General features: G+C 38.0%; 1 protein-coding gene across 4 annotated transcripts in view; it reads left to right on the top strand.

The window, feature by feature from the left end:
- hook3 (hook microtubule-tethering protein 3) overlaps nucleotides 1-26,830 on the top strand; it is a 30,068-nt gene extending 3,238 nt beyond the window's left edge. The window contains exons 2-25 of one of the 4 annotated variants that reach the window (XM_067575264.1): nucleotides 4,031-4,116; nucleotides 4,329-4,401; nucleotides 4,782-4,832; nucleotides 5,368-5,500; nucleotides 5,640-5,707; nucleotides 5,982-6,044; nucleotides 6,674-6,757; nucleotides 7,683-7,745; nucleotides 10,239-10,402; nucleotides 10,534-10,674; nucleotides 10,868-10,955; nucleotides 12,598-12,711; nucleotides 12,876-12,986; nucleotides 13,343-13,427; nucleotides 13,552-13,621; nucleotides 15,863-16,003; nucleotides 16,428-16,515; nucleotides 18,793-18,827; nucleotides 18,996-19,078; nucleotides 19,296-19,396; nucleotides 19,532-19,636; nucleotides 19,774-19,845; nucleotides 21,507-21,643; nucleotides 21,821-26,830. In XM_067575264.1, coding sequence (XP_067431365.1) covers nucleotides 4,031-4,116; nucleotides 4,329-4,401; nucleotides 4,782-4,832; nucleotides 5,368-5,500; nucleotides 5,640-5,707; nucleotides 5,982-6,044; nucleotides 6,674-6,757; nucleotides 7,683-7,745; nucleotides 10,239-10,402; nucleotides 10,534-10,674; nucleotides 10,868-10,955; nucleotides 12,598-12,711; nucleotides 12,876-12,986; nucleotides 13,343-13,427; nucleotides 13,552-13,621; nucleotides 15,863-16,003; nucleotides 16,428-16,515; nucleotides 18,793-18,827; nucleotides 18,996-19,078; nucleotides 19,296-19,396; nucleotides 19,532-19,636; nucleotides 19,774-19,845; nucleotides 21,507-21,643; nucleotides 21,821-21,833 — 2,169 coding nt within the window. In that variant the 3' untranslated portion in view covers nucleotides 21,834-26,830. Of the gene's footprint in view, nucleotides 1-4,030; nucleotides 4,117-4,328; nucleotides 4,402-4,781; nucleotides 4,833-5,367; nucleotides 5,501-5,639; nucleotides 5,708-5,981; nucleotides 6,045-6,673; nucleotides 6,758-7,682; nucleotides 7,746-10,238; nucleotides 10,403-10,533; nucleotides 10,675-10,867; nucleotides 10,956-12,597; nucleotides 12,712-12,875; nucleotides 12,987-13,342; nucleotides 13,428-13,551; nucleotides 13,622-15,862; nucleotides 16,004-16,427; nucleotides 16,516-18,792; nucleotides 18,828-18,995; nucleotides 19,079-19,295; nucleotides 19,397-19,531; nucleotides 19,637-19,773; nucleotides 19,846-21,506 lie in introns of all 4 variants that reach the window. The other 3 variants (XM_067575263.1, XM_067575265.1, XM_067575266.1) reach the window with 3 other exon arrangements.
- The last annotated feature ends 829 nt before the right edge of the window (nucleotides 26,831-27,659 follow it).

The raw sequence follows: 27,659 nt of genomic DNA on the forward strand, positions 1-27,659 counted from the left end.
AATACTTATCTCTGCTATGGGAAATTTTGTCATTTGCATCAGCTTTGTGCACGTAACTCGGAAAGTGAGCTTATGATTGGAAATGCACCTTTTGATGAAGCATTTTCTGGCTCTAGGTGCCTTCATACAAACCTTTGAAGTCTCATACACTGTCACATTCACATTTTTCAATGCAGGATGTAGTTTTGGTTAACAATTCCAATTACAAACAGGCAGTCTCTTTTCAAAATTTTTTTAGGTAAATTCCCTTTAACAGGCTTATCTCTCCTTTCAGCAGATTGTTCTAGATGATTAAGACTGATGAGCTGTTATCTGGCGAGACTTTGGAACATGAACAAATCTTGCTAAACTAGAACCTCTTAATACCTCAATTCACATGATACTTTGTTTCCATCAGTTAGAATACAGTTGTTCTGCGGTCTGTTCACTCTGAGGCAATTCATCCACTGTCTGTAGAAACGAGCCAAACCTAAGTCAATCACAGCTGTGTCAGCTCATCTCAAAACTTGGCAGTAGCTGGCTACAAACTCTGACATAACCCACACATACAGTGTTCCTGGTATATTATGGAAAGGTTTTTGGAGGATTCAGTTTTGATTGAAGGGTGAAGATTTATTTTCAAATGAAAATAAGTTTTGACCTTAATCATCATATTACAACCCACACACATGGATTGGGCTCTAACAAGACTTGAAATACTGCACAGTGGGGTGTCCTGGTGGCTGAGTGGTAAAGGCGTTGGCCATTTTAGGCCTAGTAGCTATGAGTAGCACAACAGGGTAGCTGTTAAAGTTTTCTGTAATAATGAAGGGAATAAATAAAATATTTACCAATAGATGAAGTGGTTGTTGACCTCCTTTTACTCTACTGTCAGGTTCAGCGATTAATATAATCATAATAAGCTGATTGAGAGGTGATCCTGATGACGCAGGAGACATGGCTTAGCCCAGAGCTATCTGAAGAGTTGTGATGTTACAACTGAAATCATGCTGAAATCAAGTCAGGATCACTTATATTTCTACTTTTACACTGTGGGCTACAGGCCATTTGCCCAGGAACATAGCTCAAAGGTTCAGTATACAGATTAAACATTTCCATCTGTTTCTTCACAGCGGTATTGGTTTCAGTCTTATCACTGTATTTCCCATCAACAAAATCGGCGGCTTGATTCGGCCAGCTAATTATAATTAGACTAACCAAAAGGTATCTTTATATATCTGCCTGATCAGCATTCAAGGCGTAAACTGGGACACAAATAATTACCTTCTGAAAGCATAATTTTGTGTCAGAAGAGCTGGCAAAATGGCGCTTCGTTCCCGCTGATCGCCTGTGTTTGCCCAGTGTCCTACACAGCATAAAGCAGCTCACCTGTACTGCTTCACTGGGGCTTTTCAAGAGACTTTACATGGGTTTACTCTCCATTTAAATGCTTTGTGATCCAGTGGTGTGTATACCGCAGTCGTAGTTGTACCTCTAGATGTGACACGCAGTCAAACGTGGAGCTCACATGGCCATGGGAACCTATTGCTGCTTGGGAACAATAGTTTAGGAGGTCAAAAAAGGCAACTGAGCCCTGCAAAAATTACTCTTGGTCAGTCATGTTCAAAATGTAACAGATAGTGCCAGGGTTTTTTGACCTCAAAAGGATGATCACCAGAGAGAAAAGTTGAAATAATTGTGATTTGTAGTAAGTTTAGAGGCGATTACAACCTCTGTTAAACTTGTGGAGAAGCTGGTGATTGAAAGTGATTGATCTAATACCTCAACTCACCAGCCAAAATAGGTGATAGTTGCTCTTCCAACCTGACATCAAGCACCAGGCCATCAATCTTTTTTCTCCCCAAAAACGCTGTTTAACAGTCTGTACATGACAACTCTGTCGAGGCACTTTTGTGGGTTGTATGTATTTGTGAGGGTCTGGTTGATCCTATGTTTTCTTTTCTTCTGCCTCTTTCCTGCAAAGGGAAATGATGCGGACCAAATGTTGCTGTGGTGGAGAGACATCACCAAGTTAAGAACAATAACTCTCAAAACAACCAGTTCTACCATAAAAATGGTCTAATTTTGATTCATTTTAGGGCTGTGTCACTCCAGGAGAAAAGTGAACAGCATGGGCATAATACATTGTTTTTCTCACATCTAATTTAATGCATTTGTGTCATCTTACTCGCCAGTATTGCGTTCCAATAGTATCTAAAAATAGGAAGTCGGCATGTAACCCACTCTACAATATGAGGAAGCATCACATGAAAGGGTGTCATCTTGTTTGTGCTTTCGTGTAAATTTGGCAGTTCTATTCAGCTGAACTGGTAGATTATGGAGTGGACACTTGGTGTGGGTAATAGAAGCCGGTAATGTTTTTGCAGTCTCTCACTGGTAATTGGTGTTATGTAATCATGGGTATTGTTTTGGTTCTGTGTTGGCTCTAGGTCAGTGGCAGGCTTTAGCTACTAGCTGCCTGACTGATAGACAGAGAAGCTGTCTTATTGGTGCTTGGCCACCTGAAAACCTAGGAAGCTAGTTAAACTTGAAGTTGAACTGCTTTTTTGTCGGTGGATCTGTTTCACACAAGGTGTCAAGGTGCGCTTAATGAAAGTCTTGAGAAACTTTTACCCAAGTAAAAATCATCAAATTGCCCAACTGTGTCTGCTCGTTATCTGTTGAGGGATAGAAGGTCATTTTGCAGCCATTACAGCATGTAAAAAATTCACATTTAAGCAGTGAGATCTGTCATTAAGTCCAACTGTGAATCTAAAGTAAAACAGCAGTCTTAAACCTTTTTAAGAAACATTTTAAAAACATTACAGTTATCTTAATTTATCCAGTGACGTCGTGGATGTTACTGTGAGTGTCACGTTGCCCTCATGCCTTGTGTATTTGTCCTTTACTGTGTACAGTGTCACATGGCCTTTTTGTTTATTTATCTCTGCCTCCGTCTCTGCTGATAGGCTAAATGATAATTCAGTACTTTCAGATCCTTTTCTGTGGCTTAATGAAATGTTGCTCCACATCCCAGACATGAGTTTGTTCTTAAGAATTAAAAATCACAGCGAATTCACATCTCCTTTTTAAATCTCTTTATACCTGTTCAAAATAGATACCCAAGTTAGTGTAACATAGTAGTAGGAGATGGTTGTTATTGCACCATGTGTATTTTAAGAAAATTGTGTCATACATCCAGCAGTTTCGTAGCAGTGGTCTGAGACAGCAACAAGTAATTTAAATCCAGCTTTACTTTATGCGGATCCTTTATCAGAGATTTAATCTGTGTCCCTGGTTGGTAGGCGTTCTCTCAAACTATTTGAACAATCTGTTGAATCTCTTGATTGTTGCCTTCTGCTCTTGGTCGATCTGTGACAAAGGGCTTGATAGCCGCATGTCATGTTTGTGCCACGTAATGAAACGTGAGACAGACAGAATGATGCACAGGCAGAATTTCAACCTCGCCGCTTTCTTCTTGTCAGAATTCCAACATTCCTGCTCTCAATTTCCTCCTCTGGCACGTGGACTGTTGGCATGTAGACTTAAAAATATTCACTTCTGTCTCGGCAACAGACTTTCAGCCTGGAGGAAAAAGAAGTAGAGAACAATATAAAGGGTAGAAAGAGAACAAAGAGATGCCAAGTGAGGTAGCTGGAAGGGAAGAAAATAGATTTGAGGTGAGATGTAAAAGAAATGATGAAGCAGAGTTGAGAGAACATTTGAGGGAGCAGTAAGTGTCAGCTGTGTGCTTGTGATTGCCCTTACTCTAAACTACTACTATATTTTTTTTATCTTCAACAATACAATATAAAGATAAAATTGAAATACACAAAAATGGTTAATGGTGATGGAAAAAGCAAGCACCATTCCCACAGTTGACCTGTTGAAACTTTGAGGAGGAAGAGGGTGTTGTAGCTTTAAAATGTTGAACGTTTTGAACAGATTTTATTGTAGGTGCACTTAACGAACTGGTAACTCCATGTAATTACATAGTTTATCCTGCACCCAGCACTCAACCTTTGTGTGTGTGTGTCTGTTTATTGTTTAGATCCAGACGTTCGGAGTGGAGGCTCCGTGCAAGACAGTAGAAGACTTGACGAGTGGTATCGTCATGGCCCAAGCTCTACAGAAAATGTAAGTTGTCATTCTTAAGGTTGGCATATTAGAAAATGCGGTATTTGAGTCAGCAGAATTTTTAAAGGAACACTTTCCATGTTATTTTACGTTATGGGCGGTGCATGTTGCCATTTCTGTTAAAGCTGGCAACACTTGTTTATGCCTTGCTTCTTTACAAAAACCCAATTTATTTAATTTAATCTATTCTCTTGTCTGTCTGGATTTTCTAGAGATGTAGTGTATTTCAATGACGCTTGGATTAGTAGAATCAAGCCAGAGGTTGGGGACAACTGGAGGTTAAAGGTAAGGATCAGTTTTTTTTTGTTTTGTTTTATTAGTAGGGATGCATGGTTTAGGTTTTATGGGGCCAGTTTCTTTTTTTCCCCCCCATCATCTCAGACATATCCAAGTGTAAATGAAAATATCTTCATTCAGATATTGAAATTATGTATTTCTTAATGACTTGGTGATCCCACTACTAATTTATCACATTTTAAAGTTTAGATTCATTTTATATTGTTTAAGCTGTGTTTTAACCTTTTTTTTGTGAGTTACCTCTGGTATTTTAAACTCTGGTTCGATGTAACCTGTGTTAGTTGCATTCCTCAAATGGTATCACTATAGTAGTCTTGATATTTTTAATATTCTGGGGGAATCTCTGCATAAATTCTCTCTTGTTTCAGATCAGCAATCTAAAGAAAATTCTGAAAGGCATCCTAGACTATAACCAGGAGGTAAGAAGAATCTACTGTATTAATTATGAAATAGAGACACTTAATCACTACCCAGCATCCTGACTATACAAGCAGTTGTGTTTGCTCTTAGGGAGAAGTTATGACTGCCTACTCCACCCTTAATCCCTTTAGCACTAATTAACATATTAACAGGGGAAGCAAGATGTTAGTGTGTGTGGATTTTGTACAGAATAGTCTGTGTTGAATTGCACTTATGATATTAAATATCTCACTCGCCTTTCAGGAAAACCACCTGTGGCATGTATGGCTCCTGGCAAATAGTCACATCGTTGTGTGTTGTTTTTTTATTATGTCAATGAGATCCTCTGCAGGCACCGTGACGCCCTGTAAAACTATAATTATTTGATTGAGTAATTATTTGAGCATGAATAAGCTGAATTTTCAAAATTCTGCTCCTGGCTTTAAAAGGGTTTTTAAGGATCTCAGATATTAATCAATGACAACACAGGCCATGATAATCTAGTTTTAATATAACAAAGTGTTTACATAATTAAAAAGTCTTGTCCCTTTCTAGATCCTAGGCCAGCATATTAATGACTTCATACTACCAGATGTTAACCTTATCGGAGAACACTCTGACGCCGCAGAACTTGGGAGGATGTTACAACTTATACTGGGCTGTGCTGTCAACTGTGAACAGAAACAAGGTGTGTATGACATACTGTGTTGTGATTGTGTGTAATGTATGATTTGATTAAAAAAACAATGTTCTTTTACATCACTATGCATTAACAACTGACAGGATCTCAGATTTACCTCATAATTCTGATTCTCTGTATTCTCTAGAATACATCCAAACCATAATGATGATGGAGGAATCGGTGCAACATGTTGTCATGACAGCCATCCAAGAGGTAGACCATCACACTGTTTAGACCTTAAACGGTTTTTGCAGATAATAATTGATTAATAATGAGAATATGGTGGGATTGATCAGACAGATTTTTATCAGGAAACAGGGTTATAGGTGAGTTTGGGAGGGCACACCTGCTGGTAACGCACGACTGACAAAACAGTCCTGCTTGTTGATTGTAATCATTCCCGAACCAAGGTGTAACTAGTTCAGTGTTGGTGCTGTGTACACTAAAGTTCTTGCAACCATTAACCTTTTTGTTCTTGTGTCTGTAGCTGATGAGTAAGGAGACTCCAGTGGTGGAAGGAAATGACTCATATGTGGATCTAGACAGACAGGTATGAAGACTTCATTAAACCTCCCTGTGGTTCATTTGAATGCCTTTGTTTCATCTCAAATGTCAGGAGCAACACTATATTGTGAATTTTACGGATTGCTAAATTGTTTACTGTCCTTGTGTGAAACTCTTTCATTTTGGTCATTTTGTCAGAAAGTATTCAAAGATATTTTAAGTTTAAATGTAACTTCTTTGGATTAAATAAACTTTTAAGGCACAATGTTTAACATTCACATGGTGGACCCACTGAAATCACACATGGACACCCTCCAGTATCTGGATTTTCCACTGAAATCCCAACGCCAATGTCAGTACACACAAACCACTCACTATGACACATGACCCAGAACTCCCCCTCAACCCGTGTTTCATCCTCCCCCCTTTTTGGCCACAGTCCTGTAAAACAGCAGGATCTGTGGAAACGCTAGCTTCAGCAGAATCTCTGTGCTACTCTGCCATTACTACTGTGTACAAAATTCTGCAAAAAAATCTCACACTGTTTTTTGGTTAAATGTATTTGTTTAGCTCTAGATCCAGATGTATATTTGTGTTTTTTAAGTTTGATCCAAGTGGACAATAAGTGAAATAAGTCTGAAGGGTTCTGATTTTTTTGTTTCCTTCTTTTCTCAGCTGAAGAAGACAGTTGAGGAGCTGAATGATGCTTTGGCTACCAAGGAAGAGATTGCCCAGAGGTGTCGTGAGCTTGACATGCAGGTTGGTTTTATGCAGGCTTGTAATCCCTCATGCTTAAGATCTTAGAAAGCTGGTTTTCTACATCACAGTATGCGGTTACTTGAATAACCAAACCTGAAAGACAAGACTAGACCACTTTGTGTATTTGTGGTCCTGGAAATTAAAACCTGATAGTTTCATCATAGCATTTCTAAAGTGTTAAAAATATCAGTATTTTCAGAAAATGCCATTACATATATGGCCTGACCCTTTAGTCAGTTTGTATAATTTGAACTGCTGAGTGTCAGACATTACTCATTAGTCTTAAGTAATGATAATTGTCTTTAGAAAATGCAATTTTGAAACAGAAATTCATTGTAAAAATCAAAAAGGAATTCAGTGGTTCTTTAACTAAAAGATTAGGTTGGTGAAATGTACTGTAGATAAATGAGTGCTTGACTTATGTACAGTAATTGTATTGTTTGCGATAACATAGTTGATTGTTTATTAGGTTGAGTTTTGACTGGTAGTGTGTGTATATAGAAAAACAACACAGTATTAAGTATGTAGCATTCCCACATCCACCCTGAACTGAAAGTTGTATTAACTTTTTCTGCTATGTTTTTTTTTTTTTTTTTTTTTAACTCTTTTACTATCTAACTGATTATGTCACACTTCATACTTTTACAGCTGTTTTTTGGGTACACTTTAAAAGCAGCTCCCTTTTTTACATAATTACATTGTAATTACATTGATTTCAAAACAGCTGATTGTGTTGTGACTGATGGGCCTTTATTTCTACTGGTGATAAATGATTTCCTTTTCCTTTCCTTTTTCACTGTACTAATGACACAGTTATTGCAGAAAAATGGAGCTGTAATTTAAAGGGTTACCTAGTCTTCAGTTGTGTTCAATCAGTCTCCTCTTATTTCCTGACTATGTCAATACTGTGTGCCTTTTTTTAAAGGCCCTTCGTTTCCAAGAGGAGCGTGATAGACTGAGGTTAGAGTTTAATGAGCTAGAAGAGAGGGTAAATCCAAACTTTCTTTTCTTTCTGTCTCTTTTTTCCATCCATGGTGTGTGGCGTGTCATATAGTCCTGGATTTTCTCAGCCTGCTTGCACCAGATTTCCCTTCTCCAAATCGTGTGTGCATGTGTGTGTACACTTCTGTGCACAAGTGTTTGTGCACACGTATACACGTGATCCTCTTGGGGCACACCTGCCACAACTGCAGTTTTGTGTAGGTGTGTCAGATGTCACCCCTGCACTAATCAGTCCCTCCAGGAAATTGCGATTTTGTAATTGCAATATTTAATGCAAATTCAAGAAATCTCAGCTAAATTACCACAACTTTTTTGCATGAAATGGCCAAATCAACAGACCACTTGTGATTTGGACCACTTGTTGCATTTCATGTCGTGGTAACTTACGTCATCGTAGCGCGCATTAAGCAAGGATTCAGGCACGCATTCAGGTTGAAGATGGACACATCTCACCTGCCAACAAAAATGACAATTCTCAAATGTTCCCACATGACGTTTGCATTCAGTTAGTCAGAAGAATATAAGTTGATTGTTCAGACAGCAAAGATGGACATAATCTACCTCAAATATAAAAATGGGCACTTTGGAAATGAAACTATATTTTTATTATTATTAACTGATTTTATTTGGCACTGATGTTGAGGTGGAAGTTTGTTTAATAAAGGCGTAGAAATGGAACTCAAGTACAGTTCTCATGTTCAGAAAATAAATTTAAAAATTAGCGCTGAAATATAGTTTTGTTTTTGTGATATGCAGTTTTTTTTTTATTGAAGGAAGTGATTACATATGACTCTTTAGTGGTGTTTTTTTTTTTTTTTAAATCTCATTATTTTCCTTTGCTTGCAATTTTTCCCAATTCCTGCAATTTTACCACAAAAAGAGCACCTAAAACATTGCAAATTGTATTGCTGTTTTTGAGAAAAGCATTTTTGGCCGTAATAATCTCAAAAAAACTCTGAAATCCTGGAGGGACAGACTATTAAGATCCTGCCTTTTTTACCTTGGTGTGTTTCATGCTTTCCCACAGCAACAACAGACAGAAAAGAGAACTAATTTGCTTTCGGACCCTGGAAAGGAGTCAATACATGGCAGAGCTGATGAATATAAAATATGTACACGTACTGTATATTATTCATCTGTAGTGCTACTATTTTACAAGCTTTTTCAAAAGATGTATCTCAGGTCTGTTTTATGACTCCAGTCAGCAACCAGTCAGCAGCACAATTGTTTACTCTTGCACGTATTGCAACTTGATATCTGTTGGAATGAAATATGTCTTTAGGGACACCTTTTTTGGATTTGAGAATGAATACAATTGAATCCCTGCATATTTCCTGCCTTTTGAGCTGTCCTGATCACATCCTGAGATTTATCCTAGAACACCTCCATATGATTTTTACATACATTTACATGGAATACATTTTACACATAGACATATTTAACAAAATAAAAAGAAGCCATGGCTTGCCACACTGTCATAGCCTATAAAATGCAAAAAAAAAAGAACTGTACAGAAGTCTGTACAGAGAAGAAAGCCGAACCCAAACTACTTCCACAGTAGTGCATTTGCATTTCTTTTTGCAGCAAAATTCTCCACCATAATTAACCTGATATCATAACTCCTGTTCTGTGAGTTAGATGACATTTTATAAAATCCCTTTCACTTACAGCTGATATTTAATGTATGACACATGGGCCAGTCCAGGCTCTTGCACTGATACTACAGAAAGGTATCTTTCCCAAAAAGTCAGAAAAGCCTAATGGCATTCATTTTAAGGTTTTGAAGAGGGATCATTGACTAAATCCTGGCAAATTCATTAACAGCTAGAGATGAGAAATGGTTGTATGTGGCAATGGCTTTACATGCCAGCTATTTGAAATTCTGAAAAGAACCCTGCTTATAAGAATTTTTATATTTTCCTTTAACATAAACATTAAGGTTTGCTTAAATTGCAGTATTTTGACATGTAAAACAATTTTACAGGACCTTTTAGTATCCGGCACATTAAAATACAACAACCAGCTTCTGCTTTGCATTGTGTGGAGTTTGATACCCTGTCTATCACACTGACAAGACAACATCAAACCATATGTAGCCCTTCTTGCTATGTACGAGTTTGTTGGTATGCCATGTTGAGGTTTTGGTGTGTGCTTGCTTTATTACCAAAATTGATACTAATGATTGTAAATAATGTAATTGATTGAATGCTGTAAAGAAAATGTTACATGTACATTTCAGTAGTTTGAGAGATACAACTGATGTTTTTGTTTTCATTCCCTGCTAATTTGTTTCCCTTCTCTGTCTCTTCTCTCTGCTTTCTGAACATCCTTTCCATCTATCCCTCTTTATACCTCTCCATGCCATCCTTTTTTGCCCTTTCCTCTATCACTCACTCTCACTACTGAACCATTTCTTTCTGTCCTTTTCTTTGTGCATTCCCATTCTTTTCCCTCCTCTTTCTCACATTTTCTTCCACAGGTGGCAGCCCTGCAAGAAGAGAAGAGCAGCTTGCTCGCAGAAAACCACGTCCTAATAGAGAGACTTAACCAGACTGATTCCTTAGAGGATATAAACAGCCCCGCTGGACGCAGACACCTCAAGCTGCAGACACAACTGGAGCAATTACAGGAAGAAACTTTCAGGTGTGGAGTTGCTGGAAGCAAAAAAAGTTTTGTCATGTAAAAAGTGAGAGTTGAATTGACTGATGCTGGCGTCAAACACATTTGAAAGGTCTTCTTTTTTAAAATTTTCTTTGGTATCTAATTCTTTCTAGGTTGGAGGCAGCAAAGGACGACTACCGGATCCGTTGTGAGGAGCTTGAAAAAGAGCTCTTGGATGTAAAGTCACAGAATGAAGAGCTTACCTCACTGGCTGATGAAGCCCAGTCTCTCAAGGATGAGATGGATGTCCTCAGGTAAGATGATGCAAAGTCTAATGTTTGAGCTTAGATAAATAATGACAAATAATGTATTGTTGAACCATCATCTTGTTATTTCAGATTTCTGGTGCTACAAACGTGTTGCTACACAAACAGAGCCTTGATAAAGCTTTCCGCCTCCTCTCCCTATACCACCCTAAAATGAAACTGTTTGTTGTTTCCCTCCCAGGCATTCATCAGACAAAGTGTCAAAGCTGGAGGGCACAGTGGAACACTACAAGAAGAAATTGGAGGATATGGGACTTCTTAGGAGACAGGTACACAGTCACATATATACACACACACAACAATCAAGATCAAAAACTTCATATATTCTTTTTATTGTGATTCTACCTGATATTTTTTATCTTACAAAACATGTCAGTGTCCGTATGTTTGTAAGAAATGTTTAGTTTCAATCAGCAGCAAACTTAATTTCTTTGAGATGATGTATAACTTGTGAAATCATGGTAATGATTAGGAATACGGTATTACTGTTCTGCTGAAAATCTCTTTACCAGGCACAGCACTAATGTTTAGGAGTAAGTTATAAAGATTGCATCCTTCAAATGAGTAGTTCACCCCATGATTAGAATTCATGTTTGTCTCTTAACTTATCACACCTGTGTTAATCTAAAACTGGTGAAATGTATATAATAATAATGATGATGATGATGATGATAATTACAATAGTACATTTAATTTGTAATGCACTTTTCATTCATAGTGAAACTCAAAGTGCTGCAGTACTGATCGCATAGAACATACAACATAAATAAAATAGTAATAAGAGTTAAGATGAAAAAGCCTTCCTGAATAGAAAGGTTTTTAGGCCTTTCTTTAAAAAGAAGGAAGGCTGTTCCACAACTGTGGTGCAACAGAGCAGAAGGCTCGATTCCCCCATGGTGCGGAGCTTAGTACTGGGGTCCCGCAGGAGCAACCTGCTGGCAGATCTGAGGGTGTGAGTGGAGGTTTGTGGTGTGATCAGTTCCTGTAGGTTGGGAGGCACATGTCCGTTGATGGATTTTTATGTCAGTAGCAGGACTTTGTAGTCAGTTCCGAGGAAGACAGGGAGCCAGTGCAATGAAAACAGAATTGGTGTTCGTGTTTTCGCACTCTCATCAGGATCCTGGCAGCGCTGTTTTGAATGTACTGGAGCTTCTGGATGCTCCTGCCAGGGATCCCTGTGAAGAGTGCATTGCAGTAGTCCAGTCTTGAGGACATAAAGGCATGGACAAGTTTCTCTGCATCTGGCAGGGTTAGAGAGGGGCGGACTTTAGAGATGTTATTGAGGCAGCAGAAAGAGGATCTGCATAGATGTCTTATATTGTCACCAAAAGTTAGCTGAGGGTTCACCTTACACCCAGATTAATGAGTGAGGATGTCCTGGCTGTCAAAGGTGAGATGAGGAACGGGGATGAGGAGGTGTGACATGGCTGCAGAAGGGCTTGGGGCAGTTTTGATGTACAGCTGGATATCATCAGCATAGCAATGCACATCCCATGTCTGCTGATGACATAGTCCAAGGAGGGAAATGTAGAGGGTAAACAGGATGGGGCCAAGAACCGACCCTTGCGGAACGCCGTGGGTGACGGAGCGACCTAGACTTGCATCCTCCCAGTGAGACATACTCAGTCCTACCGGAAAGCTAGGACTGAAATCATTTAAGTTCAGAGTCTGACAGCCCAATGGTGGTGTGGAGGCACTCTAAAAGGATAGCGTGAACCACAGTGTCAAATGCAGCACTCAGGTCAAGGAGAATCAGGAGTGAAGGGGACCCTACATAGGTTGCCATCAGCAGGTCATTCACAACCCTGAGCTTTGGATTGTGAATGCCATATGACATATGTGACATATATGCATGTAACACACAAGTTAGACAGCACACATGACGTGTACATTTCTGTCGCTATTTTTCAGAGTAAGCTTTTGGAGGAAAAGAACACAGTGTTAATGCAGACCAACGTCAGTTTGGAAGAAGAGCTACGAAAGGCTAACGCTACCAAGGGCCAGCTGGAGACATACAAGAGACAGGTACCCAACCAACATCCATGTTGACACTCACATGTACAGTCATTATTTACATTGGACATGACAATAACCCAATTTACTTTGATACCATATTACAACACTCACACACACAGTTTATGTATTTTGAGAAATAATGTTTTCACCTGAACTGTCTTCTCTGTGCACAGGTGGTTGAACTGCAGAACAGACTGTCAGAAGAGTCTAAAAAGGCAGACAAGATGGAGTTTGAGTACAAACGTGTCAAAGAAAAAGTGGACTCTCTACAAAAAGAAAAAGACGTATGTACTGTAATTCATTTGATTAATATAAGGACTGATAAATTATAGAAGAATGATGAATATACATTTTGCATAGAAATAACCCGCCATCCATGTCCTCAGATCTGTTATATAGATGGTATTACATATATTAAAATCAGAGGAGAATTTTGTTCAACAAGTAAGAAAAAAGTAAGAGAAAATTAAGATCAACTGTTGTAAATAACTGTTAAATGTAGTTTAAAAAAGTTACTAGAGTGGTAGTTCTCCCTTACTGATAAACAGATACCACATTCTGTTGGTATTTAGCACACTGGGGATATTCATTCTCTCTGTATCACTCACTCACATATTTTTCTCTCTGTCTCCCTCTGTAGCGTATGCGGACAGAGAGAGACTCTTTGAAGGAGACTATTGAGGAGCTACATTGTGTCCAAGCTCAAGAGGGACAGCTAACATCAGGTACAATATCTGCCAGAGAGGCTAAACATGAGCAGTTGGACCTCTTTAAGCTAAGTATATTTCACATGGTCAAGCCTAAATAGTTGTACTTACCTTGCTATAACAATAATATCACTTTGCCCAGGTCTGTTCCCATTGACCAGCAACGACGGCTCTGATTCACTGGCTGCTGAAATCACCACCCCAGAGATTCGGTACGTCCTCTGAACCCCACGTTTTGTTTCGCATGGCTGATGAAGTCATATAAAGTTGTTAATGGAGCACAAATATTAGATGATCTGACATTATCAGATCATACAATGTATTTATATTCTTTAGTTAGGTTAATAAATGTAAAAAAAAAGAATCTGGACACAGTTTATGGCACCCAGGGTTTCTAATTGCATGTTAAAAGCAAATTAGTTAAGATAAAGGATACAAATTGAGAGGTGCTTCACAATGACAGGTGGCAGCAGTTGAATCCTCTGTAGATGTTACTGGTTTCGTGTGTGCGTGTGCAGTATGTAGTTCTGTTGTCCACTTTGTAGCCAGATGGTTTCCAGCATATTACTCTTGCTATCTCTGCTGTTATATGATAGAGGAATTCGCCCTAAAAAGATCTGTCTCTGTAGTGAGTTATGTAATAGTTGTGTGTGAGTTGCATCAGCCTAACTGCTGCCTTCCAAGAGAGCTGCATTTTCTGCTGGCTTATCCTGCCTCGGTTTTTTTTTTTTTCAACCTTTGTGAACCAAGAAAAATGTGGATTTACATTTAATTACATGTTTTTTTACATGTAATTCCTAGTGTTCTGAAAGCTTGTCAACTTGTCTAGGCCATTAATTATCCTCTAAAGATAGAGTAATTAAACGTTTTGTACCCTGAGTGATGCCATATCCTGCAAGCTTTCAAAGTTGGAAGAAAGGTGTTGAAACAGCTTTGTTTTATGTGAGATATCTATAGAGAAGGAACACATGAGAAATATAAAATTGAAAAAAATTCTAGGTGCCTTGCAGATTCATGCTCATTGTTGTCTGTCAGTGTCCAATAGTGAGAGTGGAAAAGCTGAAGTAGGCTGTGCCTTTTTGCTGGATTCAACCTGTTGCTTTTATAAGCAGCTGTGAGTGTATCTGGAAACACTTATCCACTTCTCCAATTGGAAAGGAGTCAGCAGCCACACTCTAAAAAAAACAGTATTCAAGAGACAGACTAAAAACAGATCTAATCGTATCTGTTGAGTAGATGGATTGAAGGGGAAAGTATAGAAATAGTCGATCTATTCATAAGAATGAATAGTAAACATCTGAAACAGACAGTTCCCCAAGACAAACCTCCTATCAAAGATTGAGTTGAACAGTTTAACTTCTCGGCTGCTTGAGTATGAGGTACTTCCAGCTCCTCTGTCCCACCCTGTAACAAACCTGTCTTTCCACCTGTCATTTTAGTATTTACCTGAGTACAAAGATGTTTATGTGACTGTCCATCAGACCAGGGACCTGAACACTATAAAATGACAGATGAAAGTGGTATAGAAAGAAGTGAAAAGCTATGAGTTCTCAACCCTTTTTACACTTAGTACATTTAACCTGCTAATATGTGAATTATAAGACTTGAGTGAACTTTACTGCCTTGCACATCTCTGCTTCAAAGACCAACCTATGAACAGATAATGTTTTTGTGCTAATACAATAATGCTAACTGGATAATAGACCTAGAATTAAGTTGTGTAAAGACAGTTTTATTATCATCAGGAAGTAGTCAGTCAGTCTTGGAAAGTGAAACAATATAGCTTGCAACATCAGCAGCTACTCAGTGGCTGTCTCAAACTTATTTTTAGCTCTAGAGGTGTCAACGTCAGTCAGTCTGACGATCCAACACTTGTGGTGTTACAGCAGGATAACTGTCGTTTTGTTGCTGCAAACATTTTAGATGAAGCAAGTAGATGTGTTTTATATGTTTGCATAAGGTGTATGTAGCATTTATTGAGTTTGCTCAATGCTAACAAAATTACCATCACCTTCATATATTGACTGATGCTCACTCAAATATGATCATATCACAATGTGTGTTTGTGCTTACTGTATTGTCCTGATGAGTAGTCACATAGTAGAGTAATTGAAAGTGGGTCCTCTTCCTGTTGTGGTTGAGGTTTCCCCTTTCAATGGTGCAAGTCTGTCCTGCAGTTTGTGACAAAAAGTAACCAGGGACAGTTATAATAAATACACAGAGAGCAACACATACAACAATGTATTCACACTGGTCTCTTTTTATGTTTAGCCATGATAATATGATATCAGAATTCATTTTAGAATGATATATAAAGATAAATACTCTTTAGGGTTGTGGAGTACAGGTGTCGAACTACCAATACTGAATATTTCAACTATGTGTGTTCAATTATTAGTGTAATTTTGAAAATGAATAACACTTCTTCTGTCTTTTCCAATGTGTTTTTACAGAGAACATTTGATTCGTCTTCAGCATGAGAACAAGATGTTGAAGCTGGCCCAGGAGGGATCAGACAATGAGAAGATTGCATTGCTGCAGAGTCTACTGGAGGACGCCAACAGAAGAAAAAATGAACTGGAGACAGAGAACAGGTCAGCATAGAGCACAGAAACATGCAGCTTAGCAGGGATAACAGCAAACAAAACAAACTTGAGGCTGAATTGTTTATTGCTTTGGAAAAACATTTATTTTTCTAAATTGTGCTCAATGTCTTATTCAAATTGAATGAGAGTACAGAAGAGAAACATTTATATTTTACTAATCTTTTGGGCTGCACAATGAGTGGTGAGAGCCACATTGTGACTGTGGGTAGATTTTGTTTCCCTGTGTTGAAACATGGATCAATTATTTCTCCACAAAGACTTTCTTTGTCTACACTGGAATTTCAATCAATGACCTTTTAACCACAAGCCAGCCTCTCTGATATTTTATCTTTCACCTTTATAGCATGCATGTTTGCTCGTTGCTGTATTTAAACTATCTTGTCTAACTGGTCTCTGTGCTTTCTTTATCTAGGTTAATCAATCAGCGCTTGATGGAGGAACAGAGTCAGGTAGAGGAGCTACAGAAGTCTCTTCAAGAGCAGGGTTCCAAAGCAGATGACGTAAGTAACGAGATGTTTGTTCTGTACTGTGTGCGTTTTAACTCAAATTCCCATCAAAGACGTACTTGATAAAGACTGTCCACTAGAAGAATGCAGCGCTCCTCCTGCAATGACAACATCTTAAAGAACACTATCACTTTTTTTTCAAGGTTCTGATGTTTTATTTAAAAATAACTTTTAAAAAAGTTACCTTTGTAAAAAAAAATGAAAGTGAGTGTGAAGAAAACAGTTAAAATCACTTCTGATTTTCTCGTCATAACTAACTCCTCCTAACATTAACCATCTCTAACACCTGTTGTATCCATAATCTTGTCTTTCTGTTTGCATGTGTGCTTTTACATTATTTCTATGTCACAGCATTAGAAACATATTAGTTTTCTTGGGATAGCTACAAGTCTTGATTAGATCGAGAGCCTTGATGACATCAGTGAATGAATTAAATGTGAGATCCTCAGACCATCATAAAATCAGCAACCTTAATGTATTTTAGTTCACACTAACGTTTTTAACTCATGTCTCATCTGTGATGCAAAAACACAAAAGAGGAAGATTACATCACTTTCTTCTCTGTTACTTGTCTCCTTCAAACTAGTTCCTAGTAGGGGTCAACTACTTGGGAGATGCTTCAAACATCCTCTTCCTAAGAAGGTTTATGTGAGAGAGAGTTTGCATGCATGTTTATCGCCATCTGTTTTGAGCTGCTTTGTTTCTTTGCTATACTATAATTAACCCTAATTTAAAACACTAAATGGTTCCATTCCTGCCAGCCTGCATAGATTTCACATCCCATCACCAACATTATCAGTCTTGCTGACTTTTCACTCAAAATGAACAGAACGCTTATTTTTAATATTTTATAGATGCAGTATAGTTTATAAAATAAGTACACAATAAGCATAGAATGCAAAAAATGGATTTCCTTAATGCATTATTACCATTATGGAGGAAGAAATGGATGTTTTGGTAAGTAGCTGGTGTGCCAAACTTAAGGTTTTAAGATGGGGAAAGACACCTCAACAAATTACTGCATGGATGGTAAAACCATCCACATTTGGCAAGTCTGTGATTCTTGCCATTCAGTAAAATACTTTTTCTTTTCAAATAATGCTCCCTCTGTCAGACTATAGTAAGTATATCTTTGTGATTACACATAAGTTCCCTCGTTTTAGACTTTGTACTTTCGAGACCTGGTGAAAATTTTGTTTCACTTGCTGAGACAAATGTGTAACAACTCAGAATAACAGTAATATATTTGCACATCATAAAAAGTGTGCATTATATAATGCTAGTATTGTTTTATATATCATTCATTTTAAACTAATAAAATAAGAGACATTATTGTTTCTTTAAAAATAATATGACACCTTTGATGGCCAGAATTACATCAATAATCATTGAACCTTGTGTTGAGCATTTCACTGCCTTTTTTTTAATGCATTTGTTACATTGAGTTGCTACACACCAGCGAGAGTCACTTTTTTCTAGCTAGGTATTTTTCCTGTTAGAAATAGAAGGCATCTTTTATCAGTCTTGAGGCTTCCTCTACATTTAGATTTTTCCTCCTTGTAGAAACCCAAGGTCCCTGTTTCCTCCTCGTGTTTTCCATGCTGTGTTCTTCTGCTTCAGAATCAATCTGAGCATGTTATCATCTTTCTAATACTCTGCAGATTTCCTCTTTCACATGTTTTTGCTGCAAAGCACTCTTTTATACCATATTTGAGAGCGGTACTGCCAACAGATACAGGATCAAAAACAACTGAAATAATTTAAAACACTGCTGTAATTGTATATTTTATTTGTGACTATCTGAATTGGAAAATCATGTCATTACCGACACAGCTGTGGTTTGGTGTCTATATTACTTCTCTATTTATTACCTCTTTCATCCCAGATCTTTGATGTATTATAATAAGATTATGATAATCATCTCTACATATTATTCACTCTGTTGGATGCTAAGGGAAATGTTCACGATTTTGTCATATCACAAGCCCTTTAATCAAAACTAAAATATTTATATGTTGGGTTGTGTATATTATCCCAGTTGCCCAGTCCTTAGATAAGTGGGAATTTATCATTAAGTGGAACTGAAATATTTCAGGAGGTAGACACAAAATGACAACACAAAAGGAATACGTATATCAAAATGAGCCACAACAACTGTGTGTGTGCTACAATTCCTGCATTTATCCAACAGAGTGGCTGTTTGAGTGTTACCGGTTTTTTGAAGATGTAGGATATGTGTAAAACCATATCTTTCTTTTTGTCTTTTTTCAGTCTTCGATTCTGAAGAAGAAGTACGAGGAACACATGTAAGTTATCTTCTTACAGACCCAGAGCTATATTTTGCAGAGTCAGGATAACATAATGCTTATTTTGAAGAGAATTTCAAGTGTCCTTGTCATTTAATCCTGTAGTGCTTCACTTGAAATACTGGACAAAAATCATTTTTGACATTGGCGCTTTATGCTTTTCATCAGGGAGAAACTTCGAGAGTTGAACAATGACTTGCTGAAGAAAAATGCCTTCATCGATGAAATGGAGCCCAAATACACCGCCAGCTGTGAGTTTGGAGCCCTGTTGACTTTTGCATGTGCAGTTGTAATCTTTTGACCTCGGTCCTCTCTTGCCATCTATTGTTGTTGTCATCTTTAAAGTTAAAATGATTTAAGTTGTGATGTCACTGTACAAAAGTGACACTGAAAATTGTTTCATAAAGAAACGTATAAAAAGCATAGCAAAAGATGACAAAACAAAAACTTTCTTTTGTTCCCTAATAGTCCAACGAGTGGATGAGCTGGAAGAGGCCTTGAAAAAGAAAGATGAAGACATGAAACAGATGGAGGATAGATATAAGAAATACCTGGAAAAAGCCAAGAGCGTGAGTGTACTTCTATTACTAAAGGATCAACAGATAAACTTTCTTTTGCATGGTGTACCATAACCACTGATGCTTGCTTTAGTTGTAGGTTAACAGGAAAACATACATCATGTGATTTGGATGTGTCTTTAACAGGTGATCCGGACCCTGGACCCCAAACAGAACCAGGGTTCAGGTCCAGAGGTTCAAGCTCTGAAGAACCAGCTGCAGGAGAAAGAGAGGATGTTGCACTCATTGGAGGTAATCACTCCATCAGTTAAATGTTAGATTAGTATTTAAATGTGTTAACACACAAAGGCAATATTTGGACATCAGTGTAGTGAACTTTAGAAAATTCTTGCATGCTTATTTTTTGTGGTTTTGTTTCCTCCAAACAGAAAGAGATGGACAAGACAAAGAGCCAGAGAGATTACGAGGAGAAACTGATTGTGTCAGCCTGGTACAATATGGTAAGAAGGACCTTTACAGCCTGAGACTGACACCAGTTGTGACTAGTGTCCCTTTTTAAATTGTGGTACATGTTATACACAACTCAGATTTGAGGCCAAGGAGAGTAATAATACATAATAACTTCAAGTACTGGAAAACATACTTATTATTTTTAAATCATTTTCCTAAAATGATTTTCATGTCAGTTCTTCCCTTAATAGACCATACATGTATACATTTTTATATTACACATGGCATTATACATCTTTTTGGCCAAACTGGCCGTGGACCAACCCTACAACCACAGTTGTCTGTGAGTGCGTGATGAAGTTGCACCATTGGTCGGCCGGCAGAGTGTTGGAGTTCCCCATTGGCCTTTGCTCTTTCAAAATGAATCAGTGTGAGATGATGGAAGCGGAGGACAGCAGCACGACGCAGAGTGACTGTTTCCTGCTCTGAACTCTGACACTCTCAGCTCCGGTGTTAAATACAGTGAAGTCAGCTAAACTCCTGTTTAAACAGACACGTACCAGCGTCTCTACCGTCTCGACCTCTACTGTCCAGTGTGATCGGCTTACCAGCTGGCAGTGCTGTCAGCAGCCAGCAGGAGAGACGCTCTGTAGTGCGTTTGGATTTCATAACTGGACTAATACCAGGACGCAAAAACATCACAAACGATGAACAACAGCATTAAAATATGAGTCTGGCAGGTAAAACATGAGATTCGTGTCATATCAGTTAAGTGTGGGGTAGCTGCTCTGAAGGTGCACTTTATTTGACTGTAACCGCGGTAACCAGGCATAGATGGACTCCCCTGAATTTGCACCCAAAATACTGTCAAAACTTTCATTTATCATTTCCACTGCAGCCTCCATGATCATCGACCGGGAAAGAGGCAGAAAATAGGTGCATAGAGGCATGAGGGAGAGTGCACAGTTAAAGCAACCCAAATAATCACTCTGACAAAACACTCAATGCAGAGTGAAAAACGAGAGACATCTGCAGAGTGAAACAGATGAAAGAGCAGGGGGAGTTAACAGATAAGTAATTAGAAAAATTAGAATTAGAATAAGTTCTCTCTCAAAGCAAACATCCCAAGATAGAAGAGGAAACTATTGTTCTTGTAAATGCATTTATAACTTTTTCTTTTTTAACTTCAGATGAATATTTAATATCCAGGAATTCACATTATAGACACTACCACTGACTATCTCTGTAACAAATTGGCCACAATTTCACACATTGATGATACGCGGATCAGACATATACTAGGTTTTGACTCAAGTCTTGTTATCCATTGAATTTTAATACATAAGGCCTTTTAACCACTAGAGGGCAGTATATACCTTTCTATAAGCAGAACAGACTATGTTTGCTCTGTAACAAATTTGATCAGTAGTTGGTGTTATTGTTCATAAGTTTTTAAATCAGCACTAATGTTTGAGCTCGTTTTCCTTTTCATTCATCAAGATTAGTGGACTGATGGTAACTGATTCTTTAGTAACTCTCCGGTGTTTCTCTTAGTCTGTGTTGAAGAAAAATTGGATATAGGACACTTTTGTGCTCATACGGTATTGTGCTGTCGGGTCTCCATCTACTTACAGTTTCGTTTTATTGACATTAACCATTAATACCATTAATAAGACCATTAAGATTTCTCTTTCTCCTTATCTTTTCCCAGGGTATGTCTATGCAGAAGAAGGCGGCTGAAGACAGACTTGCTAATACCGGCTCTGGTCAGTCCTTCCTGGCCCGGCAGAGACAAGCCACCAGCACACGCCGCTCCTACCCAGGCCACGTCCAGCCAGCTACCGCAAGGTAGATGGCAGCAAGGCAGAGAAACACTCCGCCAAACTACCTTAAAAAAAAATTCCTGAACCTTTTATACAGTACATGTGCCTTTTTTAGGCACACTATTCCCATTCATTTATTATAGAAGTTCTTTGTTTTCCTGCATTCTGCCTATTGATTTTCTTTTTTTTCCTTCTTGATCAGATCCATGAGGTAGAGATGCCAGGCAAGGCTGCCCAAATCTTGCACCACTTTTATTCCTGACTAAGCATATTTTACCCTGACTCCTGTGATGGCAGGCTTCTCCCTCTTTTTTCACACCCCAGCATTATTTATAGGGTCTGACTAATCACTCCAAACACCCTCTCTTCTTCCCTCTCAACCACTGACCTTCCTGAAAGCTGTACTCTGTGGCACACTTTTGCCAGGCAGGTTATCTGGACCCCAAGACAGAGAAGAATTGCATCTTCTTGACAAGTCTTTTTTTGTTGAGAGAAACCGCTCTACCTGTTCATGCAGTATTTATGCACATCTCTACCTGTGATAACGTTTGAGGTTCAGCTTGTTGTTTTTTTTTGACTGGAGTTGACAGACTTCCTGTCCTGCGTTGTCTCATTTAACTCTTTATGATGTAGCTTTAAGGAGGTTAACAGCAATTTTGAGTTACATGTGTCTAACTTGTTCTATTCAAATGAAAGATCATTTCAGAAAGTTGATCTTCTGCTGTGTTTTTGTGTTCCGTTTTGTGAAATGGGATCGGTATTGAGCAACAAATACATTGAAGTATAGGAAGATGTATAGTCACCATATGTAAATGTTCCATCTGCTTGATGATCTTTAATAGGATATGTGTTTTTTTGGGGGGGCGGGGGGAGGCAGTTGACTGTCAGCTGGTAACTGTGTAGCAATAATTGTGATTGGTTATTGTGTCCCAAGAAACAAAGCAAAGTATCTGCTTGAGGTTTTGGAAGTTGTTTCAGAAGGTGCAATCCACAGCTAGGTAGATTTTGTGGCAAAGGGGTTTTAGCTTTACCAGCATTTACCAGGTGCCATAGTGTTAGATTTAAAAGTATGTACCACAGTATTTGGTCAATATTGTCCTTGAAACACTGCAGGATTGTCCCCCTCACACTAAAGTAGGACATTGAAGTGGACTAACTTTCTGTGTCATTTTAGAATCAGCTGATTACTGTCTGGTTAAAAGGTGTGTCTATAAGCACTACACAGTACTTCCCACGTCACTTTAAATAGGAATCTTCAATTGGGGAGCTTGTTGCAACTTTTCCAGTCTTTTCTTTTACACATTTTTTTTTGTCATTGTTGTAAAGGCACATCATGAATAATCTCTGGACATGATGGACCTTTTAGAAGCCCTGAATTAACCCTTTATCTGTTTTGTGTAACGGCAGTCTCACCGTTCTCTCTCTTTCTCCTCCCTTAACAGCAATATCACTGCATGACTGGCACACCAGTGAACTGGCCTGGCCTCTCTTTTGGCCTATGCTGGTCCCCGACGGGGCAAGGCTGAGGCACACGATGCATGAACTATCTGCCTGCCTACTGTTTGCATGACTTTGCATTGACTCGAGCCTGCGAATAACCAGCACACCAGCAGCAGCATGAGCACTAACAGCCCCTCTGCAGTGTCATGCATTGTAACCTCCAGACAAGCCTGAGGGAGGGGCGGGGGTCGGAAAAGAAAACCCTCACCCTCCTTCCTCCCAATTAAACTCCTTTCCACCTTTCCACACTTCCAGCTCCTTTCTCCTCTTGTTTTTTTCCTGCCTTCTTTTTTTTTTTATCCTCTTCATTCTCCTGCCCTCTTCTCCTCCATCTCTTCTTCTCCCTTACTTATCACAGACATGCCTGCTTGTGCTTCCACACTGCATCAAGTTTGTTACAATTCAACCTAAGTTACAAACACCCAGGACAGGGCCAGAATATCGCAGTATAGTCTGTCAGTCTAACCAGTTGATTTTTGTCTGATTTGAGTCTTTTCTGTAGTACTTGTATAACTTGACGTCGGCGGGCTGTTTCAGGATACCTCAATGACATATTTCCACATATCTGTTTTTATTTACATGGTTGGTGGAGAGTTGATATCAGTGAGAGAGAAATATTTGAGAGGTGTAGCCTGCAAATCAGTTTGCATAACTAAAAAGAAAAAGGAGTCAGCTCTCCTTTAAACTTCTAAGTGTGTATCTCTTGTGTTTTGGCAATGTGTCATCTTTAAAAAAAAAAATAGCAATGGTTCTGCCCAGCCTCTCCTCAACATGTTGCTAGATGATATCTTAGCCGTGCTTTTACCTCAAGTGTTAATGAGTACAACAAGTTTTTGAGTAAATGAGAGCTTATGGGGTATGACTGTCTTGCCCTGTAGGCTTCTGGACAGTGTGCAGTAGGAGGATAGGATGGCAAAATAAGTGTTTTTAAATAAATAACATTGTTACAGATATGGTTTTATACAGGATAAAAGCCCCCATTAAGCCTGAAGTTTTCTTTAGATGGAACATGTCAACATAGCGTCTATTTCTTGATAAAATACATATTTAATACAAATGTATATAGTGTTTCTGGGGTTGAACATATTGTAGTTGACAACTATGTTGTCCATGTTATTTGTCCAAGTAGCAAATAACCTTTATTCAGTTGAGCTCTGCTGATGTTGCTTTTTTTTCACACATTTAATACATTATACCTGAACAAAATGAATGCTAAATTTACAGAATCATGCCCGAAGGAATGGAAAAAAAAAAACAGAATATGAAACTGTGCATTAGCTCATGTAAGCTCATGTATAGTACATTATCTTAGTCGGATGGAAAGGGCTAACCAGTTAAAAGAAGTGGGAAGGGAAACGATTGCAACAATCCCAAAATATCTTGATGACAGCAGATCAAACCCTTCATCAGTACATGTCAAAAGCTTTCACACCAGGCAGTTCATAGTAATCCTGCATTTGTGTTAGTGTTTCGTTAGGGCAACTTAACAGTATGGTTGTGTAAAAATCATTTTTGGCATTAATTTGTTAGTAGATGTTGACTGCTTAAACACACAGTGTCAGTGGCAAAGACACAATAGTATCAGTGATAGGGAAACTTAACTTGGTGTTGCTGTAAGTCATAATGTATATTTTGTGTTGTTTTTTAATGAACATCTTATTTAAATTTTATTTCCAGAGCTTATTAAAATTGACAAAAAAAAAAGGATGAGAAAGGCTAAAAACCTGGACCTGATGATATATGCATGTTATAGGCATAAAATGCATATGTTACTTCAAAGGAGAGAGATGGTTGAATCCTCCAATTTAGTGCCTTTGTTTAAAATATGATATTTAAAGAAAAACAAAGACTGCCTGGTCTTTTTAGGACTAAAGGAAGTGTTGCAAGCTGTCCTTTAAGACCTATTTTATTGTGTTATTTGAAAAGTGAAAAAAATGTCTGAGATGAGTATCAACCTCATCCACATGGTGCATTTTTTGACAAAAAATGTGTATTGTTTAGATTAAGTAGGCTTAATGAGGGCTTTATTCTGTTTTTTTTAACCTGTTTTACTCATAATTCTTATATTGCATAACCTTGGTTTAATTCATGCCGTGCATTTTTATCTTAATGGCTTATTTATTCTTTTGCCGCTTGTACAGCAGTGTTGTTACATTTTTTTTTTTTCATATTAGTATTATTATATCACCACTTTAACTGTTACAATTGATGTGAAGTTTATATGACATCAAAATACTGTTAAATACTGGTCTTATGCAACTAAAGGAGGAGAAGGCTTGTAATGTAGTGTCTGTCTCCATCTAATTATATGACACAAAGGTCAAATCAGATCAGTGTGAACTGGAGAAAATAATTCAAGGTTACATTTACCTCCAGTTTTTTTTTTTTTTTTTCTTTAGGGAAATGAATGTCTTATCATCAACAAAAAAAAGCACATTTTACACTTTTAATTCACTGAATTGTTAGTGGATTTACTGTGACTCAACAAATGATCACATTTCCAGTGTTTTAGCGACAGCGACAAAGACCGGGGCCGTGAAAAAAGTGTTGATTAGCTGTTGGGATTGCATATGTAATTGCATTCAAGTATTGTTAGCACAGATGTGTAGTAAAGGGCAAATCAGATTCCACATTTGGGCATCAAATAAATTAGTAGTCAAGACGTTGTAAAGGAAAGAAGTGTTACATTTTGTCCAGTTCCCAACTTGTTTCTGTTGTCGTCCAAATAAATGTTTTGTGAACCACTTGCCATTAATATCTAAAGGTTAAGCTGTAAGTTATATTACACAGAACTCTTTTTACCGTCCAACCCAATAAGTCATTGATTTGGTAAGACATCTGTATATAATGGAGCACATCCACTTGACAAGTTACAATTTTTATCAGGGATGATGGGGAAACATATTTTGTTTTTTTTAATATTTAAGAGAAAGCAGATTGGTGTTGTCCCCTTTTATTCCCCCATCAAGTCAGCCACTGTATGCATCTGTGTTTATCATTAATGTTACCTTGAGGAATATAATGAGATACTGGGGGAAAGATTATCACAAGGGATATAATATCACCACAGAAACTCGAAAACCAGCTTGTGTGGTCCATGTTCAGATCTTGTTAATGCCAATTTCTTCTCAATAGAGAAGGAAATGTGACCTTGATGTACTGTCCAAGCTGCAACCTAAAATCTGCTTAATTTCCATGTTGACGAACAAAATGCTGAATAATGATTGCAGTAATCTTTATAAAAATTGGTCATAATGTGGTGTATTGCTTCCATGCTTAAGCTAAAATGAGCATCCAGTGTTCCCTGTAGTGTTACTTGACTGCTAACTGCACTGTGGGCCAGTCAAAAGTGTATCAGAGAGATGAATCAAACAACATGCGGCTGTTAACAGGTCAGGATCTTATCACGACGCGTGCAGTGTTTGCTATATTTTTTACTCATCGGAAAAAACTTTTCTTTACATATTGAAGTAGCAAATAACCTTCCATTTGCCAAGTTTTATATTGCTTGTATACAAACACACTATGTACATACTTTATGTGACAGTGATAGAGGAAGTGTCTGGCCATTTGAGAATGAGAGAATAAAACTTGTGTGTAGTTAGGTGGATTTCATATAGCATCTGTCTGATGAGGATTTATTGATAGAAAATGTGCTTCCTACACTGCAAAACTTGGAAATGACATTGTAAATAAAGCTTGTATAAAACGGGCTGTTTGTCTGTTGTCATGTTTTTAAATTAACGTTTTAAATTATGGTCATATCTTCATGTATCACCACATCCTGAGTTGTTTTCTTGTGATTGTTTTTATGGTAAATTTAGGATAACTAAAATTGGACCGTGGGCATAAAGTAATCCATGCCCTCAAGTTAGACTGGTTTGCAATGGATGGGGTAAATCCCTCATTTGCATTTGTTTTCAAAATAAGCTGATTTAAATTAAAGTCCACCTCCACTCAAAAACATGTTTATCTTCTTGTTCCTACAGTTGAAAGTTTGTTCTTCACTGTGCAGAATGATGTATGTGCAGAGTTTGACACTACAAGGCTGTTTTCACATTCATCTGCTGAAAGTGGAAAGTTTCTCTGTTCTCATTGAAAATCTGATTTTAATGGGTGGACCTACAAGCAGGATCTGTGACATCACAACTAGTTTTTAAGCCAATCCTGGTCCAACATTTGATTTAAACAAGAGTGATGTGGACACTGAAACTAAGAATAGACTTTACAGTGAACAAGAAAACATCTTGTGTCCAGCAGGAAAACATATTTATAGATTCTTGAAGTTTTTAATGAAGGAGGAGTAGGTGCCATTTCTTTTGGATTTTAACATGATAATTATACTTTTTAATGGAAAAACCATATCAGACACACGTCATTGTTCCGAGCAGAATATTTTTGTTTCTCTTAATACATGTCTGGAGGGGATCTTTAAAGTGTCACTGACCCTAAGCCAGTTCCCATGGCTCCACAGTGAAGAGCTATACAAATCCATGAAGGGGGTACCTGACTTATTTCACTCACAGCGAGATTCCCATGCC

Source organism: Thunnus thynnus, chromosome 19, assembly GCF_963924715.1.
Source record: "Thunnus thynnus chromosome 19, fThuThy2.1, whole genome shotgun sequence".
In the NCBI taxonomy this organism is placed as follows: Eukaryota; Metazoa; Chordata; class Actinopteri; order Scombriformes; family Scombridae; genus Thunnus; species Thunnus thynnus.